This window comes from Nicotiana tomentosiformis, chromosome 8 (genome assembly GCF_000390325.3).
Source record: "Nicotiana tomentosiformis chromosome 8, ASM39032v3, whole genome shotgun sequence".
In the NCBI taxonomy this organism is placed as follows: Eukaryota; Viridiplantae; Streptophyta; class Magnoliopsida; order Solanales; family Solanaceae; genus Nicotiana; species Nicotiana tomentosiformis.
The window spans coordinates 73,037,089-73,057,558 of NC_090819.1; the positions used below are offsets into that span (position 1 = coordinate 73,037,089).

A 20,470-nucleotide genomic window follows, 5' to 3' on the forward strand; every position below is an offset into this window, starting at 1 on the left:
CATATTATATAAGGCAAAGGTGGAACCCTAAGAATCTTCAACTGAAAGCTAGCTATGGCGTCAAGTGTTATTCCACCAGTGTGCAATAGCACAACAGTCAAAACTCCCTTTACTTCAACCACCAAGTCTTCTTCTTTAGCTTCCACTCCAAAACCCTCTCAACTTTTCCTCCGTGGAAAACGTAACCACAGCTTCAAAGTCTCATGCAAGGTCTCCAATGGTGATGAAAACCAAAGTGTTGAAACAAATAATTCTGTTGATAGGAGAAATGTGCTTCTAGGTTTAGGAGGTCTATATGGTGCTGCTAATGTTGTACCATTGGCTTCAGCCACTCCCATTCCAGCCCCTACTACTTCATGTAGCAAGACTGGTGCCACAATTAAACCCGGTTTACCAGTACCTTATTCTTGTTGTCCCCCTCCGCTAAAAATTGATCCTAAGGATATTCCTCATTACACGTTTCCAACAGGATCGAAGCTCCGTATTCGACCAGCTTCTCATGCCGTGGATGAAGAGTACATGGCTAAGTACAACTTAGCCATTACTAAAATGAAGGAGCTCGACGTCACTGATCCAGATGATCCACGTGGGTTCGCGGCGCAAGCCAAAATCCACTGTGCTTATTGCAACGGTGCATACACCGTTGCTGGCAAAGAGCTACAAATTCACTTCTCGTGGCTTTTTTTCCCATTCCATAGATGGTACTTGTACTTCTATGAGAGAATCTTGGGTTCTTTAATCAATGATCCTACTTTTGGTTTGCCATATTGGAACTGGGATCATCCAAAGGGCATGCGTTTGCCACACATGTTTGATCAACCAAATGTGTACCCTGATCTTTACGATCCAAGACGTAACCAAGAGCACCGTGGTTCGGTAATCATGGACCTTGGTCATTTTGGTCAAGACGTGAAAGGAACTGACTTACAAATGATGAGCAATAACCTTACTCTAATGTATCGTCAAATGATTACCAATTCACCGTGTCCACAACTGTTTTTTGGTAAGCCATATTGTACGGAAGTTGGACCCAAACCAGGGCAGGGAGCTATTGAAAACATCCCTCATACTCCTGTCCACATTTGGGTTGGTAGTAAGCCTAATGAGAATAACTGTAAAAACGGTGAAGATATGGGAAATTTCTATTCAGCTGGTAAGGATCCTGCTTTCTATAGTCACCATGCAAATGTAGATCGCATGTGGACAATATGGAAGACATTAGGAGGAAAACGCAAGGACATCAACAAGCCAGATTATTTGAACAGTGAGTTCTTCTTCTACGACGAAAAGAAAAACCCTTTTCTCGTGAAAGTCCGTGACTGTTTGGACAATAAGAAAATGGGATATGATTTCCAAGCAATGCCAACCCCATGGCGCAATTTTAAGCCATTGAAGAAGAGCAAGAGCAAGGTCAATGCACGTTCAGTTCCTCCAGTTACCCAAACATTCCCTATTGCAAAGATTGACAAAGCCATAACATTTTCCATCAAAAGGGAAACTTCAGGTACTTTCAAGTCATGTTATTTAAAAGTTTAAACTGTTAGAAATAACACAATTTTAATTACTAAACTTAATTAGATCATATAGGTGGATAAAAATAAAGTTTTTGCGGTTAGATTTAAACCCATGACCTCTTTTGAATCTCTCGTGCCATTGTTAAGTTGCTAGAGAGCACATATTTTTAATTTGTTAGAGTACACCTTCAATTATTTAATTATATTATGTCTTTAACAGGCCGGACTCAGCAGGAGAAAGACGCAGAAGAGGAGATGTTAACTTTCTTGGAACTGAACATCGATCAGCGAAAGCACATAAGGTTTGATGTGTTCATTAACGCAGATGCAAACTCCAACTGGTATGAGCTAGACAGGGCAGAGTTTGCAGGAAGTTACACTGCCTTGCCTCATGTTCATTCAGATCCCACTAAACCACATGTCGCCCCTATTGCAAAATTCCAGCTGGCCATTACCGAGTTGCTCGAGGAAATTGGCCTTGAAGATGAAGATGATATAGTGGTGACTCTGGTCCCGAAAACTGGGGGCGAATTTGTCGCCATTAAATCTGCTGTGATTACACTTGAAGCTTGTTGATGATGGTCTACTCAAGTTTTCTTCTTGTGTGTTGGTGATCTGCATTTGATTTTTATTCCGTGTTATATTTTGTGTTGAAATCAGCTTGATGTTAAATGTCATTGCAATTGTTATTCAGGAATAAATCAGTACTGTATTTGGTGTTAGAATCACTTTGTCTATCTTCTTCGAACTTTCTCTTTTTAAGACACTTTTATTTGGAATATAAATATGAAGAGAAAAAGATAAAACAATATGCCATAGTGCAAAAAGAAATTTTAAATTAGAGGTTCCCACTTGCACTGATCTTGGAAAACAAGGTTAAAATATTGCAATGACCCGAGACTCATCTTAAATCTTTATGCATATGATTTAAAATGTAGATCCAGAAGATATCATCAATAACCTTAATTGATATAGCCAGCTACTAATGGAATATATATTGAATAATTACTCCACTTGTATCAAAACAATTATTTAAAAGAAAAGTGCAATTACTGACAGAAAACTATTATTAAAAAAAGCAAGTAGACTTATTAAGTATAAAGTAAGTCAGTAACATGTTTCCTGGAAAACAAAATACTCCACTAATAACATGTTTCTACTTCAATTTGAGACGCTTCGGATTACGAAAAGCCAACGAAAGAAAAAGCAAAAGATGATGGGGGAATCGAGAAGATGACAGTTAATTTTAGAATATTTAAAGTATTAGGTCCGTATGGTGGATGTTAAGTTAATTTAAACTATACATATTGCCAAACTGAGCAATTCATATCTCAGATGTTCAGTTGAAACTCGGAGGAGATCAAATATGAAGAACTGTAAACGATAGAGAAAAAACTTATATATAGAGGAAGCCAAGAGAGAATGGAAATGGCTTGGCTTTCATTAATGACTTATACGAGTATATATACAACTAGTCTGTAAACCCACTAACATAGTAACCAACGGCTAACTCCCGGCTAATCCCAAAACTAACTAACTCAATAATAATTAGTTAGCTACTTAAAGATGGTCTAGTCAACTATGATCAAGTCCTTTGACTTAGGTTATTCGGCTTTCGTCACTCCCCCTCAAGCTGCAGGTGCAAACAGCCAAACACATTTAGCATTCCCGACTTAAAATTAAATATATTTTCTTGTTGTGACCTTAGTAAAGCGTTAGTCAAGATATCTGCCTCTTTATCCTTAGAGCTAACATGTTGCGTCTTTATCAACCGCGGCTGTGTTTTTTCTTTGATGAAGTACTGGCAGTCAATTTCTGTGAGAATGATATACTGGGTTGGTTGCTATCTGAAAAGTTGGCTTGCTGTCATAGTACAAATCAATAGGCACTTTTACTTTTATTTAGCTCTTTAAACAATCCTACTAACCACATCCGCTCAGCCATTGTCCATGCTATGCTTATGTATTCTGCCTCTGCAGAGCTTCTTGACATTGTGTTTCATTTTTTTTGACTTCCAGAATTTAAGGGACTCACCATACTTGATGATGAACCCTATGACTGATTTCCTAGTGTTTGGGCATGATGCACAATTTGCGTTACAATAGGCAGTCAAGGTGTTAGTCTTCCTACTACTCATAAGTGTCCCTAAACTTGGTTTTATCTTAACATATCTCACAACTCTGAGTGCTTTTTCCCTTTGACTCCTCTTTGGTTGTCGTATGAATTGGCTTAGCGTTTTAACTGCAAATGCAATGACTAATCTAGTCAAAGTCAGGTAAACCAATTTCGATGAGCCTATGATATTTCCCTTTGTCTTTCAGTAAATCACCATCTTTAATTCCTGTTACATCATCTAGTTCTTTGACTGTAGCTTCTGATTGAACTCTAATGGCATCCATGCTGGTTTAAATTAAAGTTGTCAAACGGGCCCGGTTTCGGATCAACCCAGACCGATTTTATCCCGGATCGGACCCCCGGTAGTAAGGGGCCGGGCATGGCTGGGTTGGGACGGGGACCAGAATGTGCCGGGTAATTTTTTGGTACCGGTTAACCGGACCGGAACGATCTGTTATGGTCAAATCACATGGGAACCGGTTAACCGGACCGATAAAATGACTATTTTGGGATTTTTTTGTTTAATTTTATAAAGTTGACGATTGTTATACAAAAAAAAAAAAAAAAATTAAATAAACCCGGCTCGGCCCGGTCCCTTAGGCCCGTAACCATTTCGGTTCAATATTTGACCGGATGGGACCAGACCCGTTAAGCTCGATTTGGAAAAACCGGTAACCGGCCAGTCACTCTTTTACTCAACCCGGCCCGGCCCACCCCTTTGTCACCTATAGTTTAAATGCACTTAATCACATATCTGTGATGAGCTCCAATTCATATTTCCTCTAATTCATTAGCATTCTCTTGGCTGATCTGCTAAAGTCAATTCCCAAAAATACTTTAGCTCTTCAAGATCCTTCATTTTAAAGGCATGTTGCAGCTTCAGTTGATAGCTTCTATTAGTTGCAAACTGTTCCCAATAATTAACATATCATCCATGTAAACTAGGATAACCATACTGTCTTTTCCTTGTCTCTTTGGGAATAGAGAATAATCCAAACTGCTTTGTGTAAAACCTTGATCCACTAAGACTTCAGTCAGCTTGACATTCCATTATCTACTTGTCTGTTTTAATTCGTATAAGAATACAAGCCTGCAGACTATTCTATTCTCATATAACTTGCTGATGTTTGGCTATAATTCTAGATTTTGAGTACATTACTTACCTTATATTTTGGTGTTTTAATGATAAATTGTGCATCGTTTGAGCTTTATCGAGTTGATTTTATGTGTAGGACCATTTGAACACAAAATGAAATGAAAGTTGCACACAATGATGTTGAAAATACAAGAAAAGAGCACGAAAGTAAAATCGATGTAAGGCACGAAGGAGACCAGGCCACATACCGCACCCCACTTGGTCTAGGGAGAGCTCAAGCTCGCGTTTGACCAGAGAACGTGAGGTATAGAACCTCGCCCCTCATCAGGCCTCACGAGGAGTCCAGCCTCGCCCCACACCAGGCCTTGCGTAGGTGCCCCGTCCGAAACAAAATTATTTCCTTGTCAATGTTGGACTTCGGGACTTTGACCCTAAACTATAGATACCCCCTAAACATGTCTAAAAGGGGGTTGGGCATTTTTTGAAGGCAAAAGGGCTAAAGAACACAAGCGGAGCATGAATCATCTCATCTTCCATCCCCAATCTAGTATTTGTAGTCTTTATGATTCAAAATAATATTTTGAGTATTCATATGATCATGAGTGGCTAAAACCCCCTTGTTTTGGGCTTATGTGTTATTCTTGAGTATTGATGTTTGGCGGTTGATAATATTACTTGATTTAATAATATTGATTTGTTTATTCAATCTTGTACTTAATTATTTTATTGTGGAGACAACACTAGGATACTATCTACGAATTTATAGTTAAACTCGAAAGTGAGAACTATAGATTGCATTTAGGATTATATAGAGTAATTTCTTGAACTGAACATCAAAAATAGATTCACGATTAGGATAAACATATTCTAATTGCCTTACTTGTTTATTATCACAGGAATTACACATGCGTTCTCATTAATTCTAGTTCTATAAATATATAGTATTAGGTTGGCTTAAACCGGCGGGCGAGGCGTCAAAAGAACTTCGTGAGGAAAATAAATCTGGCTAATCAAAAAATCAGATAAATCAAGTAGTTAAATCAATCGAAAAAATCAATAGGATAAACGTTAATACCATAACCCCGGAATATCCTCATCTCATTGAATTTGCTCTTAAGTTGTTCGTTTGCTCTATTTGCTTATTTAGTCGAACCCCTTTAGAGATAGGGGAAAGATTTTCTCTTGCTTGCTTGTAAGTAATTTTAGTTAAACAATACAAATTACAATCATCTTTCTCAAAATCACTTGAACAATTTACTCATAATTAGTTTAGTTTAGACGATAGTTAATCATAAGTCATCGTGGGAACGATACTTTCTTATTACTTTATTACTTGTCGACCGTGTATACTTGCATGTGCATTGACCCCCACAAGTTTTTGGCGCCATTGCCGGGGACTTTGGAATTATCTATTTGTCTTAAATAAGCTTTTATTCGTTATTTGTTCGAGTTTTAGTTTTTTACAATTTTTACTTTTACAGGTGTTCACCTTGAATGTTACAGAGAAGTGCTTGAACGACCTTCCACCTTACAATCCTGAACCTGAAACTCTTCCATAGGTTAAGGAGAGAGACCAAAGCGAGGGCTAGAACTGAAGAGTTAGGCATTGTAGTCCAGCCACAACCAATAGAGATGGAAAACAATAAAGAGAGACTAGTGATAGAGAAGCCTAATCTCGCAAACATGGCTCAAGCTATCATGAAGCCTGACATAACTAGTCACTTTTGTTACACCCTATATTTTCGTAAGTAAGAGTACGTCGTAAGACAATTGATGTAAGATCAGAAATGATATCATTATTGAAAGTACATAAAGTAAGTTAATCATGTTACATTGGAGGTTACAAATCTTTAAGATCATGAATAACAAGTACCAAGAGGGTTGAAAATCTTAGAAGCTAAATGAAAATTAAGTTTCGTCGAAAGTCGATAAGTTTGAAATGTTATAACATGCACTTTGGGGTGAGACTAGGGTCCTTAACATTATAAGGAGGTTATATTATGAGTTATTTTAGTCGTATGATAATCGTGTATTATATTTTGAAGTCAAGCGAGTTGTGGAACAAAAGTAGAAAAATATCATCACAAGTTACATTCATAAATGTGCTGAAAATTAGGTCAAATGTACCTGAGCTTTTCTCCAAATATACTTGGAATTACGAGGTGATCTACTTACAAAATTGAAGGTATTGGAATTTAGTTTCCAACACTTTTAACCGTACATTCATACGACGTCCGGATAAAAAGATATGAGCGTCTGAATAAGGGCCAATGCTAGGGTGCTAAACTAGCACCTCTTTGACTTTTCAAAAGTTGATCTATATATAGGTTTTAAATCGTCTTTCTCTTCATTTTTCATAGAACACGAAAAGAGAACCCTCATAAACCTATCCTTAAGCTCTCTACAAGGGTTTCAAAGAAGATTAACATCTCGGGTACGAAATCAAGAAGCAATAACATTGGTACTCGGTTGAGTAAGGCACCGGATGCCTGTCGCGGCCCTCCGATTTGAGTCGTGACAATTTTTTGCTTATTTAGTGCATGGTGCATCTAATTCAGTCTATAGGGAAATATGGGCCTCTCTAATGAAGATCCATAGAGGCGTATCCATATGTTTTTGGAAATTACGGATACTTACAATAATCTGAATGTTTTCGATGATTATATCAAACTAATATTGTTCCCCTTTTCTATATTGGAGGAAGAAAAAAATGGTTGCAAAAGGATCCCAGTAACTCAATCTGCACATGGGATAATCTAGCAAGGAAACATTTTATCAAGTTCTTCCCCACGAAGAAGACTAAGTCACTGAGAAGCCAGATTCTTGGGTTTCAAGAAAGGGACGGTAAGACTCTTCGTCAAGCTTGTGAAAGATATAAGAAGCTACTCAGAGATTTCTCGCATCATTTCCAGACCGATGAGGTATTGGGTCACACACGTTTGTCGATGGGTTAGATGATTCCTCAAAGATAAATCTCGACTCAGCCTGTGGAGGGAGTTCCATGTAGAAATCTTATAGTGAAACTCAGACTCTCTTGAACAACTTCACAGTGAATAATTATAATTGGCAAGGTGACGTGGAACCATGAAGAATGATAAAATAGAGGGTGGCAGGCACACTTGATCGGGATGAGATTACAACTATGGGGGCAGATATGGCTAAATTGACAAATTGGGTGACTAAGCTGGCAATGGGACAAATGCATCAGATGTAGCATGTGCAACAGATGTTTACATGTTTTGAGATATATGGAGAAGATCACATGAGTGACCTGTGCCCAATGACTTCAAAGTCTATTTATTATGTAGGACAACAAAGTTGGGGTCCGATGAACGAGAATGCTCAATATGGGAACACATATAATCCCAGTTAGAGGAATCACTCGAACTTCTCATGGGGTAAAAACCCAGCGACTCAGAATCAATAAAGTTCTCAAGAAAATTATACCAGCCTCAAAAGCCACCGCAGTAGGTAAATGAAAGTACATATGACTTGATGAAAAAGCTATTACTCCCTCCGTTCCAATTTATGAGAACCAATTTGACTGGGCACGAAGTTTTAAAAAAAAGACTTTTGGAGTTTGTGGTCCTAAACAAGTCAAAAATGGCTCCAGAGTATTTGTGTGGTTATAAATGCTTCTCATTAAGGGTACAATTATAAGTTTAAGCTAAATTATTACCAAATTTAGAAAGGGGTCATTCTTTTTGGAACGGACCAAAAAGAAAATATGTTCACATAAACTGGAACAGAGGTAGTAGTTGATAACCAACAACTCAAACTTGACAATCAGCAATTCAGAACTGAATTTAGAAATTTAGAAAGACAAGTTGGGTAGTTGTCCACGAATCAAAATACTAGGCCTACGAGGGCTCTTCCAAGCAATACAAAAAAGGATCCTCAAGTGAATGATGTGACTTTGAGGAATGTCAGAGAATTGGAAGAAGTACCGCAAAAGAAGAAAGAAAAAGTCACTCATAAAAGTGAACTAGTCCCTAATTTTGTGGTTGAAAACGAGAATGAAAGCATCAATAATGAGAAAGTGCCAATTGCAAGGCCTCCACCACCTTTCCTCAAAAGACTTCAGAAAAAGAATGACAACCCTATTGTTTAACAAGTTTCTTAACATGCTGAGCCAAGCCCAATTGAACCTTCCCCTGGTTTATGTGCTACGCAAAATTCCAAAATACACTTAGTACATCAAGGATATAGTGGCAAACAAAAAGAAAAGGTTGGCCGAATTTTAGACGATCGCACTCACTGAAGAATATACCTCAAGAATCCTAGGGAAACTTCCCCATAAATTGAAAGATACTGGTAGCTTCACTATTCTAGTGAGAATTGGTGAAGTAGCTCTAGGGAGAGCATTGTGTGATTTGGGGGAGAGTATAAACTTGATGCTTCTGTCACTCTTCAGTTTATTGGGGTTGGGCACTCCAAGACCTACCACAACCATGTTGCAGTTAGATGATAGATCCATTGTCCATTCTGAGGGGCAGTAGAAGATGTGTTGTTGAAAATTAGTCAATTCATCCTCCTTGCAGATTTTATCATTCTGGACTATGAAGTTGATGAACACATTCCAATCATTATGGGGAGACTCTTAGCCACAACTGATGCGGTGATCAAAGTTAGATAAGGGAAAATAATCATGAGAGTTGACAATGTGTTAGCAGTTTTTAATGTGTACAAGGCAATTTAGTTTCCTATCCATTATGAGGATCTTGCTATGATATCTGTGGTAGAGAAAGATGAGAAAAGAGGTGACTTGGGTGTTTATCTAGACAATTCTCTAGAAAAATCAATCATGTTTTTGACATTGTTGACATAGATGAGAAAGACAAAGAGATGGTACATAATCTGGATGCATGTCCCTTACATTAAAAGAGTGATCAACTTTGAGCCTCTAGATAGAACCAATAGGCCTCCACCCAAGCCGTCTATAGAAGAAGCTCCCAAATTAGAGATTAAGCCCTTATGCTTGCACCTTCATTATACTTATTTGGGAATTAATGAAACTTTTCTTGTTGTTTTGTCTTCCGATTTATCTAACTTGCAAGAATAGAAGTTGCTCAGAGTTCTTAGAGCACACAAGTGCGCGATCGGGTGGACCATGACAGATATTTGTGGGATTAGCATGGCATTCTATATGCATAAAATTCTCATGGAGGATAGTCACAAACCAAGTATGGAACATCAACACCGCTTGAACATAGTCATGAAGGAGGTAGTTAGAAAAGAAGTGATAAATTGGCTCGACTCAGGTATTATCTTTCCTATCTCTGATAACAAATGGGTGAGCCCAGAACAGTGCGTGCCTAAGAAGGTTGGTATGACAATGATAGTAAATGAAAATAATCAATTGATTCCTACTAGAACTATCACAGGTTGGAGAATTTGCATAGATTATAGGAAATTGAATAATTCCACGAGAAAAGATCACCTCCCCTTCCCTTTATTGATCAAGTGTTAGACAGACAAGCTGGATAGGATTACTATTGTTTTCATGATAGATATTCTGGCTAAAACCAAATTTTGGTTGCACCTGAAGATCAAGAGAAGACCATCTTCACTTGTCCTTATGGCACATATGCTTTCAAAAGAATGCCATTTAGGCTGTGTAATGCACCTGCGACTTTTCAAAGGTGTATGATGGCAATCTATACTAATATGGTAGAAAAATGTGTTGAAGTGATTATGGAAGATTTTTCGATCTTTGGACCATCTTTTGATGAATGCTTAACGAATTTGAGTAAAGTGCTCGCCATGTGTAAGGAAACAAACTTGGTGTTGAACTGGGAGAAATGTCATTTTCTGGTACGAGAAGGAATAGTGCTCGGGCACAAGGTGTCCAAAGATGGCTTGGAGGTGTATAAGGCAAAAGTGGAGGCAATCGAAAAATTACCATCTCTAATATCCGTCAAAAGAGTTTGAAGCTTCTTGGGTCCTACAGGTTTTTACCGTTGATTCATCAAAGATTTCTCTAAGATTTATGCTCCCCTGTGTAGGTTGCTTGAAAAGGATAATCCTTTCAAATTTGATGATGCTTTCTTGAAGGCATATGGGGAACTAAAGCAGAGATTGGTGACTGCATGTCACGCCCCGACCTCGGGGAGCGCGACCGGCACTCAACCGAGATAACCTGTTCGAGCAAGCGTGTACAATACCTTCTACCCGAACTCACTCATGAATAAGGAGGAGATCTTTTTCATTAATAAGACAACATGGAGGATCATGTGAACAACACCAATTCATTATCATTAGTTACATCGTTTATAAGTTTCAAAATACATACACTTTCATAGTTTGAAGTGGAACAAGTGGTACAAATACAACATTACTAGTTTGACCTTTCCAGTACTAACATACAACTCACACTATATCTACGGAGCCTCTAATGGATACAAAATAGTACTACGATAGTGCCGACAATAAGGTCCCGGTTATACCTCAAAACATAATACACATGGTACAAAATATACACGACCCCGAAATGAAGTGGGGCTCACCAAGTCAGTTGGAAAAAAGGTGTACCGCTATCACTGATCAACGCCGCCTGCTATGGAACCATCTGCATCCATTAAAGATGCAGCGCCCCCGGTAAAAAATGGCGTTAGTACATATGGAATAGTACTAGTATGTATGACTAAACACCCTTTCATTAGAACAGGTAACAATACAAGGAAGAACAGTCATAAAATCAATGGAAGCCTCAAAAAATACTAAAATATCAAGCTAGGAGCAAGAGTAGTTTTCAAGTAAATTTCCATTATTTTAGGTTGGGAGATCTTAGCACCGATATACCATCGTGATATTAGCACGGAGTCCGATTATGGCCCAATCGGCTAGGTCGTCTCACCCAAAGACATCAACCACAATCACAATCACTATCATGATTTCAATCATTATCTCAATCACCATTTCAAGCACAATCACCACCATGTGTGCGGCATGGCGTCCGATCACGACCCGACCGGCTAGGCAGTCTCACCACAATGTCATGTGGATCGACATTACCATTTTTCTAGAAATCATCTCATCCCAATAAAAGGGAATATTCTCATCACATCAACATCATCCCAAATGAGGGGAATAATCACAATTCACTCCTACACCGGCACGTGTAGTTTCGGGGTTAGGCTATTTTAACCTATCCTTCCTCGGTGACTAACGATACTCCCAAAGGGTTTATTATTTAAAGTATTTACAACTCATTTCAACATCTTTTACACATTTCACAGTTTCATTGGCACTAGTGGCCCAAATGTAATATCATTCTTGGCACGTTGGCCGTATTTCATATTTCATGCTCACCTCTTTCACTTTCAAACATCATCACGGATCATCAATAACAAAGCATTTCTATTCATGACTTTGAGTACACATGTGAGCAAATAAGAGTCTTAAGCACTTTGAGATTTCTACACAATTTGGCAAATTAACTTTCATTTGAAACACGACTTGAAGTCATAACATTTAGATACGCAACCCATACTTTGAACACATTCTCAAATAGTAACATAATATGACAAGAGCATTTGGAATACATATTGAACATATATCTTTTGACACAAAGCTTTCTCGGAATAGTCAAGTTATAATGAACAACTCGGGACATACAAGGGCCTCGTGGGATTCAATTCTAAGAAAGAAGTTTAGCCAACATACCTCGCTTTGAGCTTCCTTAAATTACTACAATGTTTCGAAAATCTTAGCAACTTTGATATATTTAGAAACATAACAAAATTGAACACAAATTAGGAAGGAGTTCATGGTTCTAGTTCATTTGAGCATTTTATCAAACACTAGGTGGACATTATGATTTCAAGGTCCTCCTATGGTGAATTCCTTCATCCCACTACCCAAATTCTACCTAATTGAGCTCAACAATCTTCCCACAAACCTTGATAATACACGCATGCATAATGAACAATTCCTACACCCAAGAATTGCTTTTCTCATTACCTATTTTCAGTTAAATCCCGAAATTGAAGACTAGGAAGTAGAATCTTACCTCTAGGATGAAGACCTAGTGAGTTTTCCTTGTGAATTCTCCAATTTTTTAGCAAGAATTGATGAACAATAAGCTTAGGAACTTCCCCTCTCACTGTATGGCACTTCCTCTCTCTAGAAATATCAGACTTTCTCTTTACAAATGGTCCCTAACGACTATATATTGAAATAGGGTCGGGTTATGAAATTAGAAAAAAATGAAGCCCCAATGCAGATCTACGATCGCATAAAGGACTGCATAACACTTATGCAGTCCGCAAAATGAGCCGTATAATGGCCCTGCAAAACTGGGCATTTCTATGTAGGCCTGCGACAGGTGTGCGGCCCGCAGACCAATTCTGCGGTCGCATAAAGGACCGCAGAACCTCCTTCTGAAATTTTTCATGCTGGCTTCTGCGACGGATGTGCGACCCGTGAAATGGTTATGCGGTCGCATAATGGGCCGCATAATGGTTCTCAAAATTTTCTCAAGTTCTGCTTCACTCTACGGCAAATCTGTGACCCACAAAGTGGTTCTGCGGTCGCATAGTGGACCGCAAAAACACCATGGTCTACAAAATGATTCCTTCAACTCCCCAACGTACTGTTCAACCCAAAACATATATACAACCCTCGATCACATTACTCTACCCCGGCGCCATGAAACCCCGTCTTTTAGGTGAAATTTTACGGGGCCTTACACTGCACAAATTATCACATCCCTAGATTGGGGAGAGCCGTTTGAGCTTATGTGCGATGCTAGTAACACTTCAATTTGGGCCGTCTTGGTCTAAAGAAAAAATAAAATGTTCCACTAAATTTAGTACGCTAGCAAAGCACTGAATCCATCTCAGATAAATTACACAGCCACGCAGAAGGAGTTGCTACCGGTAGTGTAATGACCCGATCGGTAATTTTGTGTATTTGAGCCCTTTTTCCCTTTTGATACTTCACACATGTGTATTTATAATTTTATGACTTGCGGGGTTAGTTAGTTTCGTTCCGGGAAGGTTTTGGATTGATTTGGACCCTTTGGTTCTTAGTTTAGAAGCCTAAGTTGGGAATGTTGACCTAAGTTTGACTTTTATAAAAACGAACCCGAAATGGTATTTTGATGGCTCTGATAGGTTTGTATCATAATTTTGGACTTGGGGCATATTCCCGTAATCGAATTCGGAGGTCCCTAGGTTGATTTGTCTTGTTTTGCCAAAAATTGACAATTTGAGGCTTAGAGTTTTCCCAAGTTTAACCGTAGGTTAACTTTTTAGCTATCGATTTCAGAATTTAGTTTTGGGACTTGAAATAGGTATGTTTTGCTATTTTGAACTTGTATACAAAATTTGCTGTCATTTGGAGATGGTTTGATAGGATTCAGACGCTTGGTTGCAATTCTAGAGGTTCTTGAGTTTTCCTTTGAATTCATGCGTTTTGATGTCCGATTCATAGTTTTAGATGTTATTTTTGTGTTTTGATCGTGCGAGCGATTTTGTATGATATTTTTAGACTTGTGTGGATGTTTGATTTGGAGCCCCGAAGGCTCGAGTGAGCTCCGGACGTGTTTCAGAATAGTTTTGAACTGAATCAGGTTGCTGGTGTGCTGGTGTCTCTGATGTCGTAATTGCAAACACCAGCATCGCAATTGCAATCATAGAATAGGGGCCTCAGGTGTCGCATTTGCGATTCCTTGATCACATTTGCGAAAAATAGGCTAGACTAGGTAGTATCGCATTTGCGATAATTTCATCGCATTTGTGATGGGGACAGGCTTCGCAAATGCGAATCTAATATCGCATTTGTGACTTCCCCCTTAGGCTGTCAATAGCCGCAATTGCGAGACTTTCTTCGCAGTTGTGAACCCAGTGTCGCAATTGCGATATCTGCAACTAAACAAAAGGTTGGAAAGTCGGGATTTCATCTCCTTTATCTCATTTTAGAACTCTAGATTCGGTAGGAGTCGATTTGGAGAGGAGATTTTCATCTAAAATCATTGTGTAAGTAGTTTTAATCAATTTTCAACTTTATTTCATGATTATATGGGATTTAACATCAAATCTATCAGAATAAAAGAGAAATTTTAGGAATTGTTGTCCAAGTTTTGAAAAATGAAATTTTGGGTTTTAAGAATCGAATTGGATTCAGATTTGAAAACAAAACACATATATGGACTCGTGGAGTTATGGGTAGTCGGAATCTACCCTTGGACCCGAATTTTGACCGGGCGCTCCCGGGGTTGACTTTTGGTGAATTGTGTAAAAATTATAGCTTTATCTATCGAAATTGGTTTCCCTTGCATTGTTTGATGTTATTAAGTCATTTTTTGTTAGATTTGAGCCGTGAAGAGGTAAAATTTAGCGGGGAAACTATTTTTGAGGGTTGATTTGGCCTAGTTGAGGTAAGTATCTTGCCTAATATTGTGTGGGGAAACTACCCCTTAGGATTTGGGTTGATCGTATTATTTGAATTACGTGGAAGACGAGTGTGTACACGGATTTATATGTTGTATTTTGACCGATATAGACTCTTAGGCTTCTTCCATGCATCTAAGTGAAATTGTCATAACATGTTATATCTTCCATTGTTGAATTTGCTCTCACATGCTCTATTTGACGTTGTTAGCGTATGTTCTATCTTTTATTGTCAAGTTTGCTCTTATATGCTTTAGTTGTTATTACCTCTTTTATTGTTGAATTATTCTTATTTGAAGTTGCTGATTATTAAGATATCTTTCCTCGTTGAGTATCCCTCGTTCATTTTTTTATTATTGATATGTTTGTTCACATTATTGGTTGAGCCAAAGGCTGTATGTTGTGGTAACACTGGTATTGTTGATTTTTGGCAAGTGTTGTGGTATATGGGCACATGTGGTGCAAGTTGATTATTGTTGTGATATTGATACGCATGTGGTGGTATAGGGATATGGGTTGATACGCAGGCGGTAGGATAAGGATAAGGGTTGATACGCATGCGGTGAGATAAGGTAAGATTTATACACGTATTGCTAGTAAGGGAATTACTTGAAGCCACACGGTGAGATAAGTGGACTAAAGCGCGTGTAGCTATTTCGGAAAAAATATTTTCAAAATAAATGCAAGACTCACGGGGTGATATAAGGAAGATTATGATTGTGACTTGTGAAATGAGATTGTGAGGTGTGGTACTTCGGTTGTGATTTTTGTTGTACATTCCATGTTAAAAGGCTTGTTGATTTGGAACAGTCGTTATATTTGTTCTTCATTGTTTTTACTTGTATTTTTAAGGTAATAGATCACTTGTTGTCCCTATCATGTGTTGGATCATTTGTTGTTCCTATCACGTGTTCATTCCTTGTTTCCTTTATTGCCTTAAATTTCGTTGTTAGCCTACATTATTGTGCTACTTTGTTGTCAGTCATTTCCTCAATTTCCGTCATTAGACTTTATTATATTTTGTTCAGTTTTCTTGTCCTAGTGGGTGTCTTGATCTGGCCTCGTCACTACTCTATCGAGGTTACGCTTGATACTTACTGGTACCGTTGTGGTATACTCATGCTATACTTCTACACATTTCTGTGCAGATCCAGGTTCATCTGCTCGTGCCAGACGCGAGTGATTGATCATTTATTTTCGGAGACTTCAAGGTACACCTGCCCGACGTTCGCAGGCCTCGAAGTCACCTTCCGCTTTTAGTTGTATTACTATTCGTTTCCTGTTCAAAACAGTATTATATTTCGAGGTTACTAGTGCACTCTCTGTAGAGCTTATGGCTCGGTTCCACCAGGTTTTGAGAGTTATTGATAATTGTATTTATTTAGTTTTACTATGATTGATTACCAGTTTGAGTTGATATTTAAATCGTTATGTTTGTTAAATCTTAATGTATGTTAGACTTATCTAGTCTTAGAGACCAGGTGTCATCACGACATCCTAAGGTGAGAATTTGGTGTCGTAACAAGTTGGTATCGGAGCTCTAAGTTCATCATAGGTGTTACGAGTCATAAGCAAGTTTGGCAGAGTCTTGCGGATCGGTACAAAGACATTTATACTTATCTTTGAGAGGCTACAGAACTATTAGGAAAATTTAACTTCTTTGATTTCATATCGTGTGAATTTGTTGATTTCGAAATCTGAGTCTGTCTTTCTATTTTCTCATAGATGGTGAAGACACGCACTGCTGGATCAGATGATCAGACACCCGCGCCCCTACTAAAGCCGCGCGAGGCTGGGGCCGGGGTAGAGGCCGAGGAGGGGCACATGCTGCAGCCAGAGCACCTATCCGAGCAGCGACTGAGGAGCCACCTGTAGGGGACTGACACCCGAGATGCCTATTGTTACCCCTTGGAAAAAATGGAAAAAAATAAAAAAAAAATAGCTAGATTTACAACTGGTAATTAAAAAATAGTCACAATTTTAAAAGTAATCGAAATTTAGCCACTTTTTCATGTAAAGATAAAATCTGAACAAAAACACTCTTAAAATTTTGGAAATATTCTAACACAATATGCTAGAGTTCGACTTTTTTACATATGAGCTTCCAACATAATGTGCTGGAGTTCCAACATAATATGCGAAAAGTTTATATGCAGGAGCTCCATAATCACGCATATTATGCTGGAACTTTCCGTGTGCTGGAGTTCCAACATAATATATGCTGGAAGTTTATACGCAGGAGCTCCATGATCCCGCATATTATGCTGGAACTTTCCGTGTTTCAGCAAAACAGTGACTATTTTTCAATGACTTTGCAAACGCTGCTATTTTTTATTACCAATCCGAAAACTGGTTAGTCCGTGTTATTTTCACGTTAAAAATAGGTTGTGTAGCCTATTGGTTTTTCTTTTTCATCTTTTCCGGTATGGACCTATGTGCAAATAATCAGTTATTGCCACGAAGCCTTAGAATCCTTAGGGAAAGGCAAGCATTAGAAAATGAAAAGGTGTGGGAGAGAGGAGATGAACCGATGTCTGATGAGTCTAATGACAAATAATAAGTAATCCCTACGAGTAGCAACATAACAAAACTTCTCTACATTTTTCAAAATAGGAATCCAAAACAAGATTAACGTTTGCTGCTTATGTACTTCGACCAACCTAATAACTTCCAAACAAATAAATACAGAAAGCTAGCTACAAATCATCTTTGTAGTGAGCTTATTGTCTTCAAGCACTTTCAATACAGAAAGCTAAGGGATGATAGCAAGAGAAAACAACATAATGGACCTCGCAAAAGAAGAAACTCGTATACTAGTTTACATCACAGATCTGCAGTTAGCTTACACCCTTTCCAACTCAATGTTGTGTTTCTCTTCCAATTTTGAATCAGTCTCTCCTGCTTGGTTATAAGCTCAGTCTTTCTCTTCAACTTTTCTTCCATTTTTACAATCTCCTATTCATAATAATTTGGAATACACAATACTCCATTAGCAATGCCAAAAATGAGTGGAAAACATTAGAAGTCCTCTAGAAACTCATATCATCAAAATTGTATCTTTTCTTGTCTTTTTGGATAAGTATCATCAGCGTTACCCAAACTTACCTTTCTAAGCATATCTACTTTGGAAGGCAGATCCTCGCGTTGCAACCCAATCAAATAAAGTTGAAGCTTTTTGGCTGCTTCGATGAAATCTCTGGCATGTCTCTCAACATCAACTGCGGAGCAACAAATTTGTAACTCATTCAGAAAAGGGAAAACAATGAGCATTTCAGACACTTGAAAGAAAGAAACAAAGCAAAAATGCTAAAATCAAAAAGGAACAAATTCAAACTTTATTCCTGCGCGAGTATTAGGGAACAAGCAGGAACTGAAAGTGTCACCATTTCTAGAGGATATCAAATGCCAGGAATTTTAACAAATTCAATTCAAAAGGAAAACATAATGAAGATTCAAAAAACAGAGAATATAAGACAAAAAGAACCGGGAGGGGGGCTCGATCTAAGAACTGTGCGAATTATTGTAGTATTAAGCTTATGAGTCAAATGATGAAACTTTAGAAAAGAGTGATAGAGCGTAGATTCAAGGAACATTACATAGGTGACAAAGAGAAATCTTTGCTAATAGTTGGAATTAAGGCTTAGTTGTTATTATAACACTTTTATCAAGTCTCGTGTTTTCCAGGAATCTTTAGTTTCATTAGAGATTTGTATATCAGTGTAAGATAAGTGTGAGATCTAAAGAACCTCTAGTTTTAAAATCTTAAGTTGTCTTTTAAGATGAATTATCGAGTACAAAAATGAAATGAGCGGAGTAGAACAGAACAGACATGGATATTCATATAGCCAATCCCAACTAGTTTAAGAACATATAGTTGATCGATTGATTGATCGAACCTAAGCAGCTTCTGTAAGTTGCAATGTTCATAGACCATGTATCATAGATCCATACAGCCGACCCCAACTAGTTTTAGACATAAGCTTAGTTGACTGATTGAAAATAGGAAGCTTCTGTAAATTGCAATATTCGAAGAACCCACATCAGTCCAGCAGATTATTATGTCAGTGCTAGTGGGAAACGTGTATTCAAATGGATAATGCAGCAAGACCTCAAGTCTCAAGCAAAATGTACTCACATAGCTTTAGAACATCAAATAGCTACCTTATCAGAAAACAAAACAATGAAGACTAAAGCAGAGGTCCTAAAGTAAATTGGCAACAAAACAATCAGGATTTTGCTGTTGATCAACAGGATGTCTCTCAGCCATATGATTCAAGCACCACTAACTGCCCTCACTTCAAAGTGATGCTGGCAAACTGATCACAGCAAATAGTAAATGAAATTGAAACCTTTATCCTGACAAAAATAACAAGAAAGAGCAAGGGCTAAACAACTTCAATGGTACTCTCCCAAGATACTTGTCCTTTTTCACTTTGATTAATTCTCTGTTTAAACCTAACATAGATAAATTATCTTTCAAAAGAATTTAAACATTCCAAAATTATACAAAGGCTACATATGTTACATGTTTGTAAAATTTGAAAATGTAACATAATTCGTTTCAAAATGTTAAATCTTTCTTTTTCTGTCTCTTGGAAAGCATAAGGGCTGCAAATTTTGACAGAGGGCATAATTACAAAGATTTATACTTCTTCTTTTTTTCAATTTAGTAAAAGGATTTATACAGATATGAAACTGAACGCACCAGTCCTTTTCCTTTTTATCATTATTTCTAGATTTAATAGTATACTTATTCTGACTCACAAATAAGGACGAATAAGCAAGAAGAAAGGGTAACGGATTCACGAACTTTTGACATACTCAACAAATTAATCACTAGCGAAGGCATGAAATTAGCAGAATGCACAAAGAAGATTGGGTAAAACAATGAAGGAGTTTTTACCTCCCGGAGAGGGAATTCAAAATCAGATGCTACAAAATCTAGCTCGTGAATTGTTAATCATCCACTGCGAAATACAATAACTGGGTATTAGGTTCCTTTGGGGGGAGAGCTTATGAAGAAAATACTATAACTGGGTTTGTCAATTTGGTCAAGTATAATGGGCTCACTAGGTCTGGCATATACACAATATAATCAGCCCATTTGTGTCTTGGGCATATCTGTAGTAACGGGCTAGTCACTTTTTGTATCAATTTTTAAAAAATACCCAAATTTCAATAACTTTTGAATTTGTAACTGTTTTTGAATACAAGTTCAAAATTGGCTATTTTAGAAATTTTCCTAATTATCCAAGCGAGGATTCGACTCCTTCTCATTAACATCTTTTACTTTTACTTTTATTTTTATAATGAAGACTGAAGGGGTGTGATTTTCTTTTTCTCCATCTTTT

General features: G+C 37.8%; 1 protein-coding gene and 1 long non-coding RNA gene across 2 annotated transcripts; one reads left to right on the forward strand and one right to left on the reverse strand.

Annotated features, from left to right (window-relative positions):
• LOC104115752 (polyphenol oxidase E, chloroplastic-like) lies at positions 1-2,239 on the forward strand. Its single transcript, XM_009626443.4, has 2 exons — positions 1-1,504; positions 1,735-2,239. Exons 1-2 carry the CDS (start codon positions 55-57, stop codon positions 2,088-2,090), a joined length of 1,806 nt encoding a protein of 601 aa, XP_009624738.1. The 5' UTR covers positions 1-54; the 3' UTR covers positions 2,091-2,239.
• A 15,462-nt stretch (positions 2,240-17,701) lies between these two features.
• LOC104115753 (uncharacterized) lies at positions 17,702-20,177 on the reverse strand. Its single transcript, XR_690680.4, has 3 exons — positions 20,023-20,177; positions 18,225-18,337; positions 17,702-18,074 (listed from the first exon to the last, which is right to left on the reverse strand). It is a non-coding gene; the product is annotated as an uncharacterized lncRNA (long non-coding RNA).
• Between the last annotated feature and the right edge of the window lie 293 nt (positions 20,178-20,470).